This window comes from Sturnira hondurensis, unplaced genomic scaffold (genome assembly GCF_014824575.4).
Source record: "Sturnira hondurensis isolate 20B ecotype Veracruz unplaced genomic scaffold, ASM1482457v3 Scaffold0000880, whole genome shotgun sequence".
NCBI lineage: Eukaryota > Metazoa > Chordata > Mammalia > Chiroptera > Phyllostomidae > Sturnira > Sturnira hondurensis.
The window spans coordinates 4,565,144-4,582,525 of NW_028073511.1; the positions used below are offsets into that span (position 1 = coordinate 4,565,144).

General features: G+C 50.2%; 1 protein-coding gene across 1 annotated transcript; it reads left to right on the forward strand.

The window, feature by feature from the left end:
• Positions 1-17,110, forward strand: RSPH9 (radial spoke head component 9). The gene is made up of 5 exons (XM_037053750.1): positions 1-244; positions 2,558-2,723; positions 9,477-9,606; positions 10,069-10,215; positions 16,904-17,110. Exons 1-5 carry the CDS (start codon positions 18-20, stop codon positions 17,062-17,064), a joined length of 831 nt encoding a protein of 276 aa, XP_036909645.1. The 5' UTR covers positions 1-17; the 3' UTR covers positions 17,065-17,110.
• Positions 17,111-17,382: the final 272 nt, after the last annotated feature.

The following is a 17,382-nucleotide window of genomic DNA, read 5'->3' on the forward strand; positions in this document are numbered from 1 at the left end:
GCTGACCCGCGGGCAAGATGGACGCCGAGAGCCTCTTGCTGTCCCTGGAGCTGGCGTCCGGCAGTGGGCAGGGCCTCAGCCCGGACCGTCGGGCTTCGCTGCTCACTTCCCTCTTGCTGGTTAAGCGCGACTACCGCTACAGTCGGGTGCTCTTCTGGGGCCGCATCCTTGGCCTCGTCACCGATTACTACATCGCGCAGGGCCTGATTGAGGACCAACTTGCACCTCGCAAGACACTGTACAGGTGGAGGCGGCGCCGGGGCGGCCGAGGCTGCAGGGCGACACTGAAGGGAGGGCACGGGGAGGCCTGGGGAGGGTGGGCAGTAGTAGGAACCGAAAGGGGCTAGGCCTAGTGGAGAAGGGATTTGAGGGGGAGGGAATGGGGAAAACTCCCGAGGAGCGACGCTGAGGACCTGAGAACCAAATGCAGCTTAAGTGGGCGGGGAAGTGGGTGGGTGAGGTCTGAGAGGGCGGGGCTTTGGAAGAACGCTGCTAATTCTTGGGGCAAAGGGTTGCCAGAGAGTTAGAGGCTAGTGGGCTTATAAGGGTCTGGGCCGATGAGGGAGGCGGAGCAAGGTAAAAGTTCCGGGAAAATGGAGACCTGGAGAAGAAGTCAGGTGCAAGCCTGGTGCGGGCGGGTTTGGCTTTTCGAAGAGTTCAGTTTGGAGAAAGGTTAGAAGCCCCAGGTGGTGGTGCTGTTTGGAAGCGTGTCCAGAGCATCCTCCGTGGAGAGGCTGACTTAGAGAAGGAGGCGCCCTAGGAAGTGGCGAAGGAAAGCGGAATGGAAGAGAAGGGATTTAGAGCTGGGGAAAATTACCTGGACACTACCATGCAGCTGCTTCTTGACTACCCCCAGCGTTGATGGGGAACTCAACACTTTCCAAAGCAGCCCATTAGGCACAGGAAGTTGGAAACTTCACTTAATCTATCTACGTAAAGTCCCTGAAGCAGGTGTGTGCTTAGTGTGTTTGCGGAACCTCATACAGGCTAGTACGGCTAGAGAGGGGTGAAGGATCGGGGCATTCATTGTAGGAGGTGAAGTCGGTCAGGGGGCTAGAGACAATCATGCATTGCCTTGTGGGGCACTGTAAGGACTTGGCTCTATGGGAAGTCAGTGAAAGGTTCTGCAGCACTCTCCCTATAGGGAGCAGGCCCACGCCTTTCTTGCCCCACTGACATGCATGTTTACTTTTCTCTCATCTCTAAGGGTTCCTATGAGACTTGCAACCAAGTGGGCGGCAGGCAGCAGCTCATCTCGGGCTGACCTCCTGAGCCTGTCTCCAAGGCCCCCTTTCCCTGACTCCCCAGGGAGCCAAAGCATCTCCTCCTGGGCTCTCCTGGTGCTTCTTCTATCCTTAGCCCATCCTTGTTTTTCACTGTTCCCAGTTTTAATAAACATACTTTCAAAAAAAAAGAAAAGAAAAGAAAAAGAAGGAAAGAAAGGAAGAATGAAAAGTTGGTTCTGCACAGAAGTCTGATATGGCTTAGGTTGTAGCAGTTGGGTGGGGACAAGACAGAAGGGGGAGTGAGTACGGAAGTGGTGAGACCAGGTAGAGGCTATTGCAGCCTCCAGACAAGAGTAAATGGTGGCTTGGCCCAGGGAGGAAGCAGTGGAGGTTGTGAGAGATGGCTGGTTGGATTCTGAATACCAACTAGTAGCTGGAGCTCTGGGAGTCAGTTGAGTGAGACTACGAAAAGAGCGGTGAGACTCAATCCCTGGAAATACTAAAGGCACTGGAGGAGGGAGAAGGAAATACTAAAAGAAGTAGGAATGGAAATGCATTTGTTGTCTTTCAGTTCATCCCATGGATGATCTTCTCCTAAGCTGTTTCTTGGGGTGGTATGGGCAAAACCCATGGTGCATTGGGCAAAGAGTGAAAGTGAGAGAGGGTTCCCACAGAGCAAATCGTTCTCAGGTTATTGTTCAGAGTTGAGGCAGAGAGGGGAGGGACAGGAAAGGGGCATTTTCTGGAGGGGCATGGATTTGAGGGCTATTGCTTTAGAAAGCTGAGAAGTTTTTATGTTGAGAATGAGGCAGTAGAGAGTGAAGGGAGGAAAGATGAGCAGAGAGCAGGCTGGGGACACAGGTCCTGAGTGGATCAGAGAGGAGTGGGAGTATGTCTACCCCTGGTGGGAAGAGAGAAAGAAGGGGCTGGCTCGTGCTCCTGGAGAACTCAAAGGAGGAGAGGTCCTGGAGCCTGGGCCCAGCTTGCCTGAGAAATGGGGGGGGGGCTTGCTGTGGGCTCAGTAGGCAGACTGAGCACAAACTAGGGGCCCACCAAAGCAGAGGCACCAGCAACTGAGGAAAATTCAGCTTCCAGAACTCCTCTGGAATCTTACAGGTATCAAGGAAGGCTCTTGGAATTTTGGCATACACGAACTTTTTATGATCTTTTAAAAAATAAAATGGAATTTGCATCACATTTGGGGGTGGGTGCACCGTTAGGCACTTAGGGCAGTGTTTCTTGGGTTTCGCCCCTTGGGAGAAGGGGTGGGGGCTGGAAGCCTGAGCGAGAGCAGGTGTTGGAAACCAGGGGGATGTGGATGTTGTTGACAGCCTGAACTGCATGGAGTGGAGCCTCTTGCCCCCTGCCACAGAGGAGATGGTGGAGCAGACGTCGGTGGTGAAGGGCCGCTTTATGGGGGACCCCTCACATGAGTATGAACACATCGAGCTGCAGAAGGTGAACGAGGGTGATAAAGTCTTTGAAGAAGAAGTAGTGGTGAGTGAATATGAGGAGGGGGTTCTGGAGGAAGAGGGCCTGGGCTATCTAAAACCAAGCCCAATAGAAATCATGGCAACCACAACATAACAACACAGCTCCTGAGCAACAGGGTGGGGAGTGGATGGGCAGTGCTTGTGAAGCCTGGCTCTGGAGCAGGGCCAGGGAAGGGGGTCTGGGCTGAGCTGTGGGGTAAAGGCCTGGGTACAGGCTCTTATATTTTGGTATCAATTTTTGTTTTCCTAGGTAACACATCCACATGGTTCAAAAATTCAAAGGTACAAAAAGGAGTATAGTAAAGTGCCCCTCCCATCTCTGTCTTCTAGTCATCCAGGTCCTATTCCTGGGGGACTAATGTCACCATTTTGAGTGTATGTGTCCAAATCTTGCTTCTCAAAGAGCAGCCTGGATCAGAGGCATCACTATGCCCTGGGAGTTAGAAGTGCAGAATAACGGCAGGCAGGGGTGGGGAGCTCTGGAAATAGAAGCTCTGTTTCCAGAGACATTTTATGCAAATACAGACCCAAGCAAACACCTTACCTTTTACATACTCTTTTTATTGCAAGAGCAAAACAAAAAGCAGTGGCAGCATGTTATAAACACAGTTCTGTACCCCGCATTTTTAACCTAATATTGCTGAGGTCTTTCTACATCAGTGCCTTAAAGAGCCTCTCCACTCTTTACCATTGTATGAATGCACCATATTTAACCACTATCTTGTTGTTGTTGTTTTTTACGTATGTCTTTTTTTAAAAAAATATTTTATTTATTTATCTTTAGAGGGGAAGGGAAGGAGAGAGGGAGAGAAATATCAATGTATGGTTGCCTCTGCTGAGGACACACAATGTATCGTGTGTCCCCTGCTGGGAACTGGCCTGCCACCCAGACATGTGCCCTGACTGGGAATCGAACCGCGATCGTGTGGTTTGCAGGCCTGTGCTCAATCCACTGAGCTACACCAGCCAGGGCTTACATATGTCTTTTTGATTATGCTGTTATGGTTGTCCCAATTGTTTTTCCCTTTGCCCCTTTCCTCCTGGTACACCCCTTCCCTCCTGCAGTCACCCCCCTTATCATGTCCATGGGTTGTGCGTGTAAGTCCTTTGGCTTTTTCATTTCCTTTTTTCTATTTTTTATTTTTATTTTTAGATTTTATTTATTTTTAGAGAGGGGAAGGGAGGGAGGAAGAGAGGGGAACATCAGTATGTGGTTGCTTCTTGCGTGCCTCCTACTGGGAAACTGGCCTGCAACCCAGGCATGTGCTCTGACCAGGAATTGGTCCAGTGACCCTGTGGTTCACAGGTTGGCACTCAATCCACCAAGCCACACTGGCCAGGGCTCCATTTCCTACAGTATTCTCATGTCTATTTTGTTCCTAAAAATTATGCTACTTGATCCCTGCACCATTTTCCCCTTTCTCCTTCCAGCTGATAACCCTCCAAATAATCTCCTTATCTGTGATCTGTTGCTGTGCTGGTTGTTTGCTTTGTTTGTTTTGTTTTTATTTTTTAGATTGAGTTGTTGATATTTGTGAGTTTGTTGTCATTTTACTGTTCATATTTTTGACCTTCTTTTTCTTAGATAAGTCCCTTTAACATTTCATATAATAAGGGCTTGGTGATGATGAACTCCTTTAACTTGACCTTATCTGGGACACACTTTATCTGCCCTTCCATTCTTTTCTTAAAATATATTTTATTGATTACACCATTACAGTTGTTCTATTCCCCCCTTCATTCCCCTCCACCCTGCACACCCGCTCCCCCACCATTCCCCCCCTTTTAGTTTAAGACTGCATGTCTCAAGTTCTTTAGATTCTATATTTCTGCTATTCTTGCCCTCCCCCATCTATTTTTTACCTACTGTCTATGCTACTTATTTTCTGTATCTTCTTCCCCCTTCTCCTCCTCCCAGTCCCCTGTTGCTAACCCTCCATGTGTTCTTCATTTCTATGGTTCCACTCCTGATCTAGCTGTCCTCTTGGTTGGCTTTTGTTTTAGGTGTGGTTGTTAATAATTGTGAGTTTGCTATCCTTTCACTGTTAATATTTTTTATCTTCTTTTTCTTAGATAAGTCCCTTTAACATTTCATATAATAAGGGCTTGGTGATGATGAATTCCTTGAATTTGATCTTATCTGAGAAGCACTTTATCTGTCCTTCCATTCTAAATGAAAGCTTTGCTGGATAAAGCAATCTTGGCTGTAGGTCTTTGGATTTCATGACTTGGAACACTTCCTTCCAGCCCCTTCTTGCCTGTAAGGTCTCTTTTGAGAAATCCGCTGACAGTCTGATGGGAAGTCCTTTGTAGGTGACTGTCCCCTTCTCTCTTGCTGCTTCTAGGATTCTCTCCTTCATTTTAATCTTGGCTAATGTAATTATGATGTGCCTTGGTGTGTTCCTTCTTGGGTACAACTTCTTTGGGACTCTCTGAACTTCCTGGATTTCCTGAAAGTCTATTTCTTTTGCCAGACTGGGGAAGTTCTCCTTTACTTGTTCAAATAAGTTTTCCACTCGTGGCTGTTTCTTTCCCCCTTCTGGTACTCTTATAATTCGGATGTTGGAACGTTTAAAGATGTCCTAGAGGTTCCTAAGCCTCTCCTCATTTTTTTTGAATTCTTGTAACTTCACTCTTTTCTGTTTGGTCACTTTTTTCTTTCTTCTGGTCCACCCCCTTGATTTGAGTCCCAGTTTCCTTTCCATCACTATTGGTTTCCTGTGCATTTCCCTTCATTTCAATTAGTTTAGCCTTCATATCTTCCTCTCATTTGTGGCTATAATCAACCAGTTCTGTGAGCATCCTGATCATCAGTATTTTGAATTGTGCATCTGAGAGGTTCGCTATTTCCTTTTCGCATAGAGTTATCAGCTCTGGGGCTTTGAGTTCTTCTTGAGCCATATTTTGGTCTGTTTGCACCTGTTATGTATGAGGAGCAGAGCCCTAGGTGTTCACCAGGGCCAGGCCACTCAGTTGCTGGATTGTGATGCTATATGTGGGGGCAGGGTCAAAGGAAAGCAATGGCGGGCCCCTTTGCTACCTCCCCCCCCCCACCACCAGGGCCCACGTGGTCCGTCGCGCACTGCGCTTGAATGTTCGACTGTGGTCAGCCCGCCGCCGCTGGGTTCTCCGGCTGGGGCCTGCGAGTTCCGTCTCACTGCTCACTCCTCTGCTGGTTTATCTGTGTGCAAATGTGTAACTGTGGCCAGCCTGCCACCCTGCACCCTCACTGCGTCCGCCCGGCGCGGGGCTGTCTGGGTGCCTGGGGTCGGGGCCTGTCCTCATTCAGCTGCTGGCTCCACCGCTCTTACTGGTCTGGTTTAACGGTTGTTGTTGGACTTCCATGTAGTTCAATTTTCTGTTCTTTGGCTGCGTCTTTGTTCACCAAACCTTAGTTGTATTCAAACTTGGTTGTGGGAGAAGGCACAGTGTTTCCACCTACGCCTCCATCTTGGCAGAAGATGGAAAGGAAAGCTTTGCTGGAAGAGGTAATCCTGGTTGTAGGTCCTTGCTTTTCATGACTTCGAATACTTCTTTCCAGCCCCTTCTTGCCCGCAAAGTTTCTTTTGAAGAATCAGATAACCTGTGTGTCTCCTCCATGGAAATGGAGGTTTCCAAGGTTTAGCTCTGTCAAACGGTGCCACAATGAGTGACCTTGTACATACATCATTTGCAGTGTGTGCGGTCTATCTGAATGACCAATTCCTGGAATGGAAAGCTAGGTCAAAAAGGAGCCCAAGTTTTAAACCCAAAAGTCTGGGTCCAAGTCTGTGATGCCTCAGCACCCATGCCCTCCTGCCAGACAACCCTAGGTTTTATTTTCTGTAAATTGGGGTAATTACATTTACGCTTCAGGCTTGTACAGAGTAAATGAGGTGACATTTAAAACCCTTGGCCCAGACATTTATTAAATATTAGTTTCCATATCCCTCTTTGTAAATAATTCCAGCTGATAGCCCATAGGAAATAGGTGGCTGAGGGACTCTGGGGGTACCTGGTGACATGTGTTCCCTTGTCAAGTGCTGCTTTTCCCCAAAATATCTATGAAGTCCTTTGGTTCAGGGTTGCCCTTGATATTGATTGTAACCACATTTCATCTGCACAAAAATGTTATAAGGCAGGGTGATGCTCAGGAAATAATGTTAAGTCAAAGAGTAGAATATGAAATTATATGCCCTGATGGTGTGGCTCCAGTGGGTTGAGTGCCGGCCTGTGAGCCAAAAGGTTGCCAGTTCGATTCCCAGTCAGGGCACATGCTGGGTTGCAGGTCGGGTCTGCAGCTGGGGGCGTGCGAGAGGCAGCTGATCAGCGCATCTCAAACACATTGATGCTGGTCTCCCTCTCTTCTTCCCTTTCTAAAAGTGAATAAATAAAATCTTTAAAAACTATATAAACTGTGGCTCTAATTGTGCTTTATTTATTTTTTTAAAATATATTTTATTGATTATACCATTACAGGTGTTCTATTCCCCCCTTCATTCCCCTCCACCTGCACACTCCCTCCCCCACCATTCTCCCCCCCTTAGTTTATAACCACGTGTCTCAAGTTCTTTGGATTCTATATTTCCCCCACTATTCTTGCCCTCCCCCCTATCTATTTTCTACCTACCATCTATGCTATTTTCTGTGCCTTCTTCCCCCTTCTCCTCCTCCCACCCCCCTGTTTCTAACCCTCCATGTGTTCTTCATTTCTATGGTTCCACTCCTGATCCAGCTATCCTCTTGGTTGGCTTTTGTTTTAGGTGTGGTTGTTAATAACTGTGTGTTTGCTGTCCTTTCACTGTTAATATTTTTCATCTTTTTCTTATATAAGTCCCTTTAGCATTTCATATAATAAGGGCTTGGTGATGATGAACTCCTTGAACTTGACCTTATCTGAGAAGCACTTTATCTGTCCTTCCATTCTAAATGAAAGTTTTGCTGGATAAAGCAATCTTGGCTGTAGGTCTTTGGATTTCATGACTTGGAATACTTCTTTCCAGCCCCTTCTTGCCTGTAAGGTCTCTTTTGAGAAATCCGCTGACAGTCTGATGGGAACTCCTTTGTAGGTGACTGTCCCCTTATCTCTTGCTGCTTCTAGGATTCTCTCCTTCATTTTAATCTTGGCTAATGTAATTATGATGTGCCTTGGTGTGTTCCTTCTTGGGTCCAAGTTCTTTGGGACTCTCTGAGCTTCCTGGATTTCCTGGAAGTCTATTTCCTTTGCCAGACTGGGGAAGTTCTCCTTTATTATTTGTTCAAATAAGTTTTCCACTCGTGGCTGTTTCTTTCCCCCTTCTGGTACCCCTATAATCCGGATGTTGGAACGTTTAAAGATGTCCTGGAGGTTCCTAAGCCTCTCCTCATTGTTTTGAATTCTCATTTCTTCATTCCTTTCTGGTCGGATGTTTTGTTTTTCCTTCTGGTCCATTCCATTGATTTGAGTCCCAGTTTCCTTTCCATCGCTATTGCTTTCCTGGACATCTCCCTTCATTTCAATTAGTTTAGCCTTCATATGTTCCTCTAATTTGTGACTGTAATCTACCAAGTCTGTGAGCATCCTGATAAATAGTGTCTTAAATTGGGCTTCTGAGAGGCTGGCAATCTGTTGGTCGCTTAGAATTATTGGCTCAGGGACTTTGAGTTCCTCTTGCGCCATCTTTTGGGCTGTTCATGCCTGTTAAGTAGCAGGATCGGAGCCCTAGGTTTTCACCAGAGCAGGGCAACTCAGTCACTGGGTTGTGATGTTGTATGTGGGGGCGGGGTTAAAGAGGTACAATGGCTTCCCTCCAGCGCCCGCTGCCGCGACCCCCACCGGCACCGCAGCCACCACTGTCACCAGGCCCATGCGTTTTGTTCCACTGCACTCGAGTGTGCCACCGCTGTCAGCCCTCCACCACTGGGTTCGTCCCCTGGGGCCTGCGTGGTCCGTCTCACTGTGGGCGAATGTGCGACCTTGGTCAGTCTGCCCCGCACCCCGACTGGCTTTGGGCTGCCCGCGCGCCTAGCGCCTAGGTTGGGGGATCTGTCCTGCCCGACCCAGCTCCGCTGCTGGCTCCCCCTCTCTTACCATCCCCGTTGAACGGTTCGTAGTTGTCGGACTTCCGTATAATTCCGTTTTCTGGTCTTTGGGTGTGTCCTAGTTCTCCAAACCTTTGTTGTGTTCAAACTTGGTTGTGGGAGAAGGCACAGTGTTTCCACCTATGCCTCCATCTTGGCGGAAGTCTCTCTAATTGTGTTTTAAATATATGTGTTAAAAAAAGGATAGAAGGAAGTATACCAAAATGTTATCAGTAATAATCTTTAGGAGGTGGGATTATGAATGGTTTTCATTCTCTTAGGTATGTTATAAATATTTCTGATTACCCAAATAGTTTACAGTGAGCATGATTGCTTTTATATTTTCAAAAAGCAAAATAAGTAACATTTATATCTGATGATAGGATGGTATGTTTCTGGAAGGGTACATATAAAACCATTAACTGTGGTTGCCCCCAGTGAGAGCAATTGAGGGGCAAGGGATGGGGTGAGAGAAACCATTTTCTTTTTCTTTTTCTTTTTTTGTAGTTTTACATACTGTACCACCAGTATGTATTACCAATTTAAAAAAAGAAAGACAATTTTGATAGGAAGAGAGGGAGGGCTGGCCAGCGTGATTTTCCATGGACCGGGCATCCACACCCTGGTAACCCAGGTCAGATGGTTATGCAGATGGTCTGGCACCAGACGGGAGTGGGCACAGCACCCCTGTGGGGACACTTGTCTTCTGTCTCCTCAGGTGCGGATCAAGGAAGAGACCCGCTTGGTGTCCATCATTGACCAGATTGACAGGGCTGTGGCTATTATTCCCCGAGGTGCCCTCTTTAAGACCCCTTTTGGACCCATCCATGTCAATCGGACCTTTGAAGGTGCGTTCTCTGGGGCCTCTCATGGGCAGGAGGGTATGTCCTCCTGAACATAGTCAGACACACATCTGGGAGTCTGGGTGAACCTGCCTACTTCCTCAGCAAAGAGGTAACAATAATCACATCAGCTGGGAGGATGTGTCCAATGACCTGGCATCGGTGTTTGGTGTGGGTTACCCAGTCCCTGGACCCTCACTTTTCTGCCCACTGAGGGTGGGAGAGCATTTGGCCACCTGGGTCTCAGGGCTCTGTGTGGGTCTTGCCTCCCTGCCTTTTTCCACCTTCCTCCTCGATCTTCACTGCAGGATCTAGGTCACATTTGGGCTGAAGGAACACTGTTCCCTTTTCTCCCTTCAGTTCTCTGTCAGTAGACATAGTCATTTGTAAGCCCCTCCATGTGGTCTCCATGCACAGAGGAAGTAAAAATAGGAAAAGGCTCCCTTCCTACCCACTGCCTTTTTTTAGGACTGTCCGTGTCTGAAGCCAAGAAGCTCAGCTCCTACTTCCACTTCAGGGAGCCTATTGACCTAAAGAATAAGACCTTGCTTGAGAAGGCTGACCTAGACCCCTCCTTGGACTTCATGGACTCCTTGGAGAATGATATCCCCAAAGGTAATAGCCTATTACTTTGAGGACATTGGATCTGCCCCAAGGCCAAAGCAGTGGGCCATGCACCTGCCATTTTCTTCTGCAAATGGAACCAAGGGCCTGGGTGGGAGATGGTGGTTTAGTATGAGTCCTTGAGGGTGGGGCTCCCCCAGGGTCCAATACAAATTTCAGCTCACAGTAAACAGTCAGTAAACATTTACAGACAAAAGGAAGCATTGTCTTCCATAGGCTTTCGGAGACAGGAAGTCTCTCAGTGTCTCTTTTGATTTTCATATTAATCTTGAATAGAGGCATACATCCATCTCTGTTAGTCTGGGGTTAGAACCAGTGCTTGGCCCAAAGCTGGTGCTCAGTAAGTGGATGCTGACTGACTGAATAGCAAAGCACCTGCTAAGGATATGAGTTCTGTATATTTGCTTCCTGCTATGTGGGGAGGACTTCTAAATCTTAAAACAGCTTCAGAGGCCTTCCTATGCTTCAGGGCCCACCTGGCCCAGGCACATACCCTTGGGCAGTGGGGTCACAGAGACTGCATTTTTCCTTCCCCTGAGCTTCACCAGTAGGGAATATATTCTGGGAAGATGCTCTTGCTTGGATGATGTACCCCAGGAGAGGTGCCAGGCTCTGGGCAATGGGGGGAACCTAAGATTCCTGACTCAATTCCCCTGTCTCTTTCTCTCCTCATGTTTGGTGTTTCTAAGAACTGAAGGGATCTGTTGATGATGATGGCAACGATAATGATAAATGATAATCATAAGAACTCATAAAACAGTGACACTGCTTATTTTGTGCTAGGCACTTTACTCAGCCTTTTCTGTAACTTATCTCATTTTAATATTCACAGCCAACCTAAGAGGTAGATACTGTTATTATCCCCATTTTACAGATGAAGAAACAGACTCAGTTAAACCCAAGGGCACAGTAAGTGTTAGAGCATTTGACTCCAGGGCTCTGTCAAACAGATGATGGTTCTTTTTAAGTGGACAATGGGAATGGTGGGACCACTAGAGGACACACTTCCGAGGAGCAAATGAGCCTCCCAGCTGCAGTGGAACTCAGGATGGAGGTGGGATGGCGTTCATGGTTAAGGTGAGGGCTCTGAAGTTACACAGCCTGGACTGGAACTCTGAATCTGCCCCTTGCTAGCTGTGCAACTTGGGCAAGTACCTCAACTGTCTTGTGCCTCAATTTCCCTCATTTCTAAAAGGGGAACGATGATATTTTCTACCTCATTGGGTCAGTATGACAATTAAGAGTTAACACATATACAGAATGCTTCTAACAGTGCCTAACACACAATAAGAACTCATATAAAAACTAATAATTATTATTGATATATTCTGCATGACAAAAAGGCCTGAGAGGTGGGTCAGGTAGGCCTAGGAAGGCTTAGAGGGCCAAGGGTAGAAGGGCTACCTAGATCAAGGCAGTAGGAGCTTCTGGTGGCTTGTGAACAGGTCTGTGATAATAAGGTAGTGGTGCGTGGAGGGATAGAGAAGGGACTAACTAGCCAGGGGTCTGGATGCCATTTCATGACTACTGCAGTGTGCCAGGTGCCAGGCAGTGGGTCCCAAGTGGATCAGGGCTGCCAGCAAGGAATGGCTACTCTGGTCTTGGCCACATGGGGGCACTCGAGGCAAGCCTCCCTGAGCATGGAGATGGGCTTCTGGACCTGTTGCGGGAGATAAAGGTTTATAGGGGTTGGGGCATTTCTCACCTAGGAGACATACTTTCCAGACTCCAGTTATCTCCTCCAGCTCTGTGTTCCCAGCCACACATCCTTGGGGGCTGATAAAGGAGCCAGGAGTGTTGTGATGGTGGGACCCAGTGTCAGGGGCTGAGGGGTCTGGGGAGAAAAGTACTCTTAATACCTCTATCTGGGGGCAGCAGCCCCACCTCCTGATTCAAGGTGAGGCTGGAAAACCCTGCCCGGGTTGACTTGTTAGCCCTCTCACCTGTAGTTCGATGCTCCTGGGCCAGGGGATGAGGCTTTTCCTCTACACTGTTGGTTAATTAGGGGGCCTGACACAAGGGCATCTCCCACTCTTGGAGCCTTATCCTTTGTGTGGTGGGAGGGACAAGGTGGGTGCTAGGTAGGGCCTTTGTAGCCAAAACTAAAACCAGCTAGATGGGCTGTGGGGGTCCAGCAAAGTCTTCCTACGAGAATCCCATTAATCCTGTGTGCCTTGCTACCTGGGCTAAAGGGAACACTGGTGGCAGCTGTGTCTCCCTGCAGCAGGGGTATAAGATATGAAGCACTGGGGGTCTTTCTAAAGGATGCTGGAGCCACCCTGATATGTCCATACAGGAAGTGAATTTATAGTATCAGGCCCCCGGGAGGTACGGGTTCTGGGAGATGGGTGAGTAGCAGTGGCCCAAGGCCCTGGACATTCTGCCTAATGGTGGGCCTCAGGGCTGAAGGACCAGCTGGTAGTCTGACATTTCAGTCCACTCCAGCCTGTGGCTTTGTCCTTGGTGCTGGAGGCTTGGGAGTTAAGGGCTCCTGGCATCTCCTGTGTCTGGGGCTGGGGGGTGGGGGGATGGGGAGGATCTAGAGGGGAAGGGATGCTCTTGGCCTGACCTTGGGAAACCTCACAGCTTCCGGGCCTTCAGCTCCCTTTATCCCAGAGCTGCCACCAGAAAGCCTCCAGAAGTCAGGCCCAGTTTTTTCTTGTGATGGCTTGGTGGGGGCCATGGCCCAGGGATGGAGGTGTGGTCAGAGAGAACAGACACTAATTTAGCTGCCAGACTCCCTTCCTTATCTGCCAGTTAAAGAGCAGAACGAGTGACTGGGAGACAGAGCAGCCAGAATGGGCTAGGCTGCTAAGGGGGCCAAAATCCCAAGGAAGGGTTAGTTCCCTGGGACACCAGCACCAGCTGGCAGGGTGAAATTCAGCAAGTGGAATTTGGTGGGGTGGAATTTTCTGCTAAAATTACTTACTTTCCTGGTCTGAGGCAGTTGTTCAGGGGGAACTTCATGTCACCCCTGAGCAGGTATGGTATAGGTTGGCCCTGTCCCTGCGACTCTTGCTCTAGGGGTAACATGGCCCTGGGAGGTAGGTCAGGAGATCAGCAGCTTGTGCCTGGGCTAGCCTGGGGCCACTGATGCCCTCCTGAGCTGTCCTGCCATGCTCTGGGGTCTGTAGAATTTTGTGGGTGAGTACTTTGGGGGCAGAACCATCCATCCTCTTGGTGCATGCTGGGAAACAGCTAAAAGCCCTGAGCTTGGGCTGCAGCCAGGAAAGAAAGATGGAGCACCAGGTCAGGAGTCCAGATTTCTAGATAGTATTCTGCCATTCCATCCTCCTTAACCATGGAGCAGCTATTATGTGCCAAACACTGGGGATATCTTTGTGAACAAGACAGGCACCGTCCTTGCCTCACAGAGGTTTGGGAAGATTAAAGTAGATGAAAAAGTGCAAATGTAAAATATAAGTTGCTTCACCAATGAAGTCATTGTGTCCTGGGGCAGGAGGGGCAGCGAGGGAAGCAGAGCAGAATGGATGGAGGCCGGGCTCCTCCCCTTGCTCCACTAAGGAACTGTGGGGACCAGCCAGGTCCTGGGCTGTTGGGGCTCCAGTGCAAGAGCTCTCAGCAGCAATGCCCAGTTCAGGCAGCAGAGGGCAGTGAGGGACCTGCCTGCTGGGAAAGCAGCCCTTAAAAAGTGGTGGTGGTGGTGGTTGGGGAAGGGGGGGGGCGCGGGCAGGAGCACTGGAGAGTGGCGGGGGGGGGGGGGGGGGCATGGTACCCTCGACCAGCCTTCCCTTGGGGGTGTATGCAGGTGGCTCTTCCTACCCAGTCCCTTGGAAGCCTGGCTGACAGGTGCTTGGCCTTTTGGACTTGGTGGGTGGGGGATGGCTGGCCCTACCAATCAGGCATTCTACTGTCTGGTCCCTCAACCTCTATGGAAACTGACCATACCTTGTGGTCCTGGTGTGGTGGGAACGGCCATTTTAAGGAACCCATGCCATTTTTGTGTATAACAAGTTGTGTAGTGCTGGTCTGAAAGGATTTAAGCCATCTGCTGCCCTGACAGCCCTGATCCCCAGCCTTGCCCACTGTCCCCCTCAAACTGAATCTCAGGGCTCTGCTGCCTTTCTTCCTGGAGGGCAGAAGAATGTAATTAGGAGAAGCATAATCTAGCCTGATGTTTCCACACTGGCAAGGTGGATGAGATCCCGGGGATCTGGACACCCAGGACTTCCTGCTGATTGAAATAGGCCCTGTTCCTGGTTACCAGCTTGTTCCACACAGCTGCCTCCAAAACAGAGCTTGCAGAAGAGAGTGGGTGCCAGGGGGCAGGAGGGGAGGTTTAAGGAGGGGCTGGGCTGTGAACTGAAACATTAGGGCCACAAGGGGCTGCTTCTCCTGGAATCCTACAGGCAGAGGCAGAGGCAGAGGCAGCTGGCTGGGTTCAGCCTTTCCAGCAGTTGCAATAAGAAAAGTGGGTGAAGGTGACAGCAAGTGCTTGGTTTCCCAGGTAGACACTACGTGACTCCTGGCACGTCGAGAGTCTGTGTGTTTCCTGGGCAACCAGCTGAGCCAGGAACAAGGAGAGGAGGACAGGAGTGACAGGAATGTGAGGGCGGGAGGGAGGCAGTGTTGTTGGCTGGCTGGCCCCTCACATGCCGCTTCCATGCTCAGCCAGCACCCTTCTGCCTGCTTGGCACTGCTGCCCTCTTGCCCCATGGGGTCATTGTATTTCTCTTAGCATCCCTGTCAGTTTCTTCTTGCTCTCTGGTGGTGGGAGTGGGGGAGAGGCCTTGTTGATAAGCCTGGGCCCCTCCCCTGCTATAGGAAAGAGGTGGCCAGCCCCTAAGAGGGCAGGCTGGTGTGAGGGAAGGTCAGGTCCTGGCCCTTGCCCAGGATGTGCCAAGATACTAACAGTGAAAGGATGAGTTTAGGTTGGGGGACTCCACGAAAGTATTCAGCCTAGGCAGGTTGCAAGCTGCCCTCCATGGTGAGCAGAGGTGGCAAAGCCTCACCTTTCTCAGTTCAAGGGGGCCGTGACAGCTCCCAAGGCAGTGGGGGCTGCCCCCAGATGATGGTCTGGTGACTGGGGTGGTGGTGGAGGATTCGACTAGGGGGATGCAAGATGTACCTTCCTGGGGTCTGTGCTTCTGGCCAAAGGCTGAATGCAGCATACTGTGAATACTTTATTCTGTCATACCCACTACCATTATCCCTGGGTGTTGTTTGGAATGAGGAAAGCAACAGGCTAGGGCCTTAGGCCTCTGAGAGCAGCTAGATGGAGGACTTTGGGCATCCAGAGAAAACTGTAGGAGCCAGGGGGAATACTCTTTTGACCAGCAAAGCAGCTCCCACCCTCCTGGGTAGTAACTGTCAGAGGTCTGGTAACCCAGGACACCCTTCTTGATGCTGTCTGGCCAGCAGTGTGTGGTTCCTAAGGGAGCAGAATCAAGCTCACACTGTAGCTTACACCTCATCATCTCATGCACGGGCGGTGACACTTGGTGCAGGCCACTGCACAGTGCTGTGGTGGCTCCAAGCCAGCCTCTTTCTGAGCAGGCAGGGCCAACTGACCTACATGCACCAGAAAGCTCTGGCTTTGATTTGGGCAGGTGACAGTACCCTCAGCAGGGCTGAGCTGCCATCAGGGTCAGGGGTTCCTGATGGCCAGGTTTCTGGGATGCAGGGTGGCCCCAGCTGGGTGGAGACTGAGCTGTGAGGCCGCTGGTTGTGGAGTGAACCGGGTGGGCCACGGTTGGAGGAGGCCTGTGGGAAGCTGGGGTGGCAGGAGCCAAGCAGCCAGGCTGAGCTGGCAGCCGATGAAGGTCTCAGCACAGCTCTCAGTGCATCACTGGCTGGTCCAACACCAAAACCTTCAAAGGATTTGCCTTTCTGGAAGGGCCTGGAACAGAACTGTGGCTGGACCCGGGAGGGGCCTTGGTGCGCAGGGGAATAGAAGCTCCAGATCTGCATCCAGAGGCGATTTTCCCAGGCTCCTTCCTCCCACACATGGGCTCCCTCCCTCAGTTCTGGAGATGGATCAGGTCCTTCCCGCCAAGTCCTAATGGCTGCACAACTCAGCCCTGGGCTGGGCTGCTCCTGTCTGGGGAGCAAAAACCAGGGCAGGACTCAGGACAGACAATGGCTCATTAGTTGTAGCCTGGGTCTCCTCCTGCCAAGGATGGCTCCCACACCACCAATGGCCAGAAAGGGCTATTGAGCTGGGAGGCCTGGAACAACCAAACTCCTATATGAGCCCCTGGTCAGGTCTAATCTATCTCAGGAACAGAGGATTCTGGGGCTGGGGAAGAGATAGCAAAACAGGAAGTGGGGGTACACTATACCAGGACTGAAGTCACTGGTGATTACACCTAGTAGAGGGCGAGAGGGAGCCTGGAGTCCCCCAAGCCTGGCCCCAACTCCTGTGGATTTGGCTTCCTCCCCCACTCAACCTTTAACTAGACTTGCTGACAGGAACAAAATGCACTCATTTGAGTTTCACTTCTTTTCATTTCCTTTGCCCTCCCTCTGGAAGTGGTTTTAATGAACAGTGAAATGGCTAAAAGGCAATCAGGAGGAGTAAAGCGCTGGGATAATTAAACTGTCTTCCTTTTTCCCAGCGGAACCTCAGCACCTGGGCCTGGCTGCCCAAGGAGCTGGGGCCTCTGCACGTGGGGCAGAGCTGTGGCTCTGCAGCACTCAGGCCTCACTTGCCCCCCAGGGTCCTGGAGCATCCAGATGGAGAGGGGCAATGCCCTGGTGGTGCTGCGCAGTCTGCTCTGGCCAGGCCTCACCTTCTACCACACCCCTGGCACCAAGAACTGTGGCTATATCTACGTGGGCACCGGTGAGAAGAACATAGACTTGCCCTTCATGCTGTAGGAGAGGCCAGCCCAGGAACTTTTTATGTAGAGCATAAACATTATTTTCATACATTTCAGTGAAGCTGGTCTGTTTGTTCTGTCCTGCCACTTCCCCTCATCTCCACCTCCATCTGGTGTCCAGGCTCTGAGGACACCACAGCGCTAAAGCAAGTGGCAGAAGATCGGAATGTGCTAACAAGAATGAATGGAGGGTGGAAATGGCTGTGGGAGGTGACAGCCGGGAGCCCTTTGAAGAAGGCAGCTCCTAGACTTGGATTAAGTCGTACAGGGGCCAGGCAGCCCATCTCCCCTCCCTGCAGCCCAAGACTAAATGGAC

Bases quoted from the DNA above. Each gene is read 5' to 3' on its own strand.
- RSPH9 (XM_037053750.1), top strand. From the start codon at position 18: ATGGACGCCGAGAGCCTCTTGCTGTCCCTGGAGCTGGCGTCCGGCAGT. The intron at 2,724-9,476 runs GTGAGTGAATAT...CTGTCTCCTCAG, and splicing joins TCTTTGAAGAAGAAGTAGTG to GTGCGGATCAAGGAAGAGAC. The intron at 10,216-16,903 runs GTAATAGCCTAT...CTTGCCCCCCAG, and splicing joins GGAGAATGATATCCCCAAAG to GGTCCTGGAGCATCCAGATG.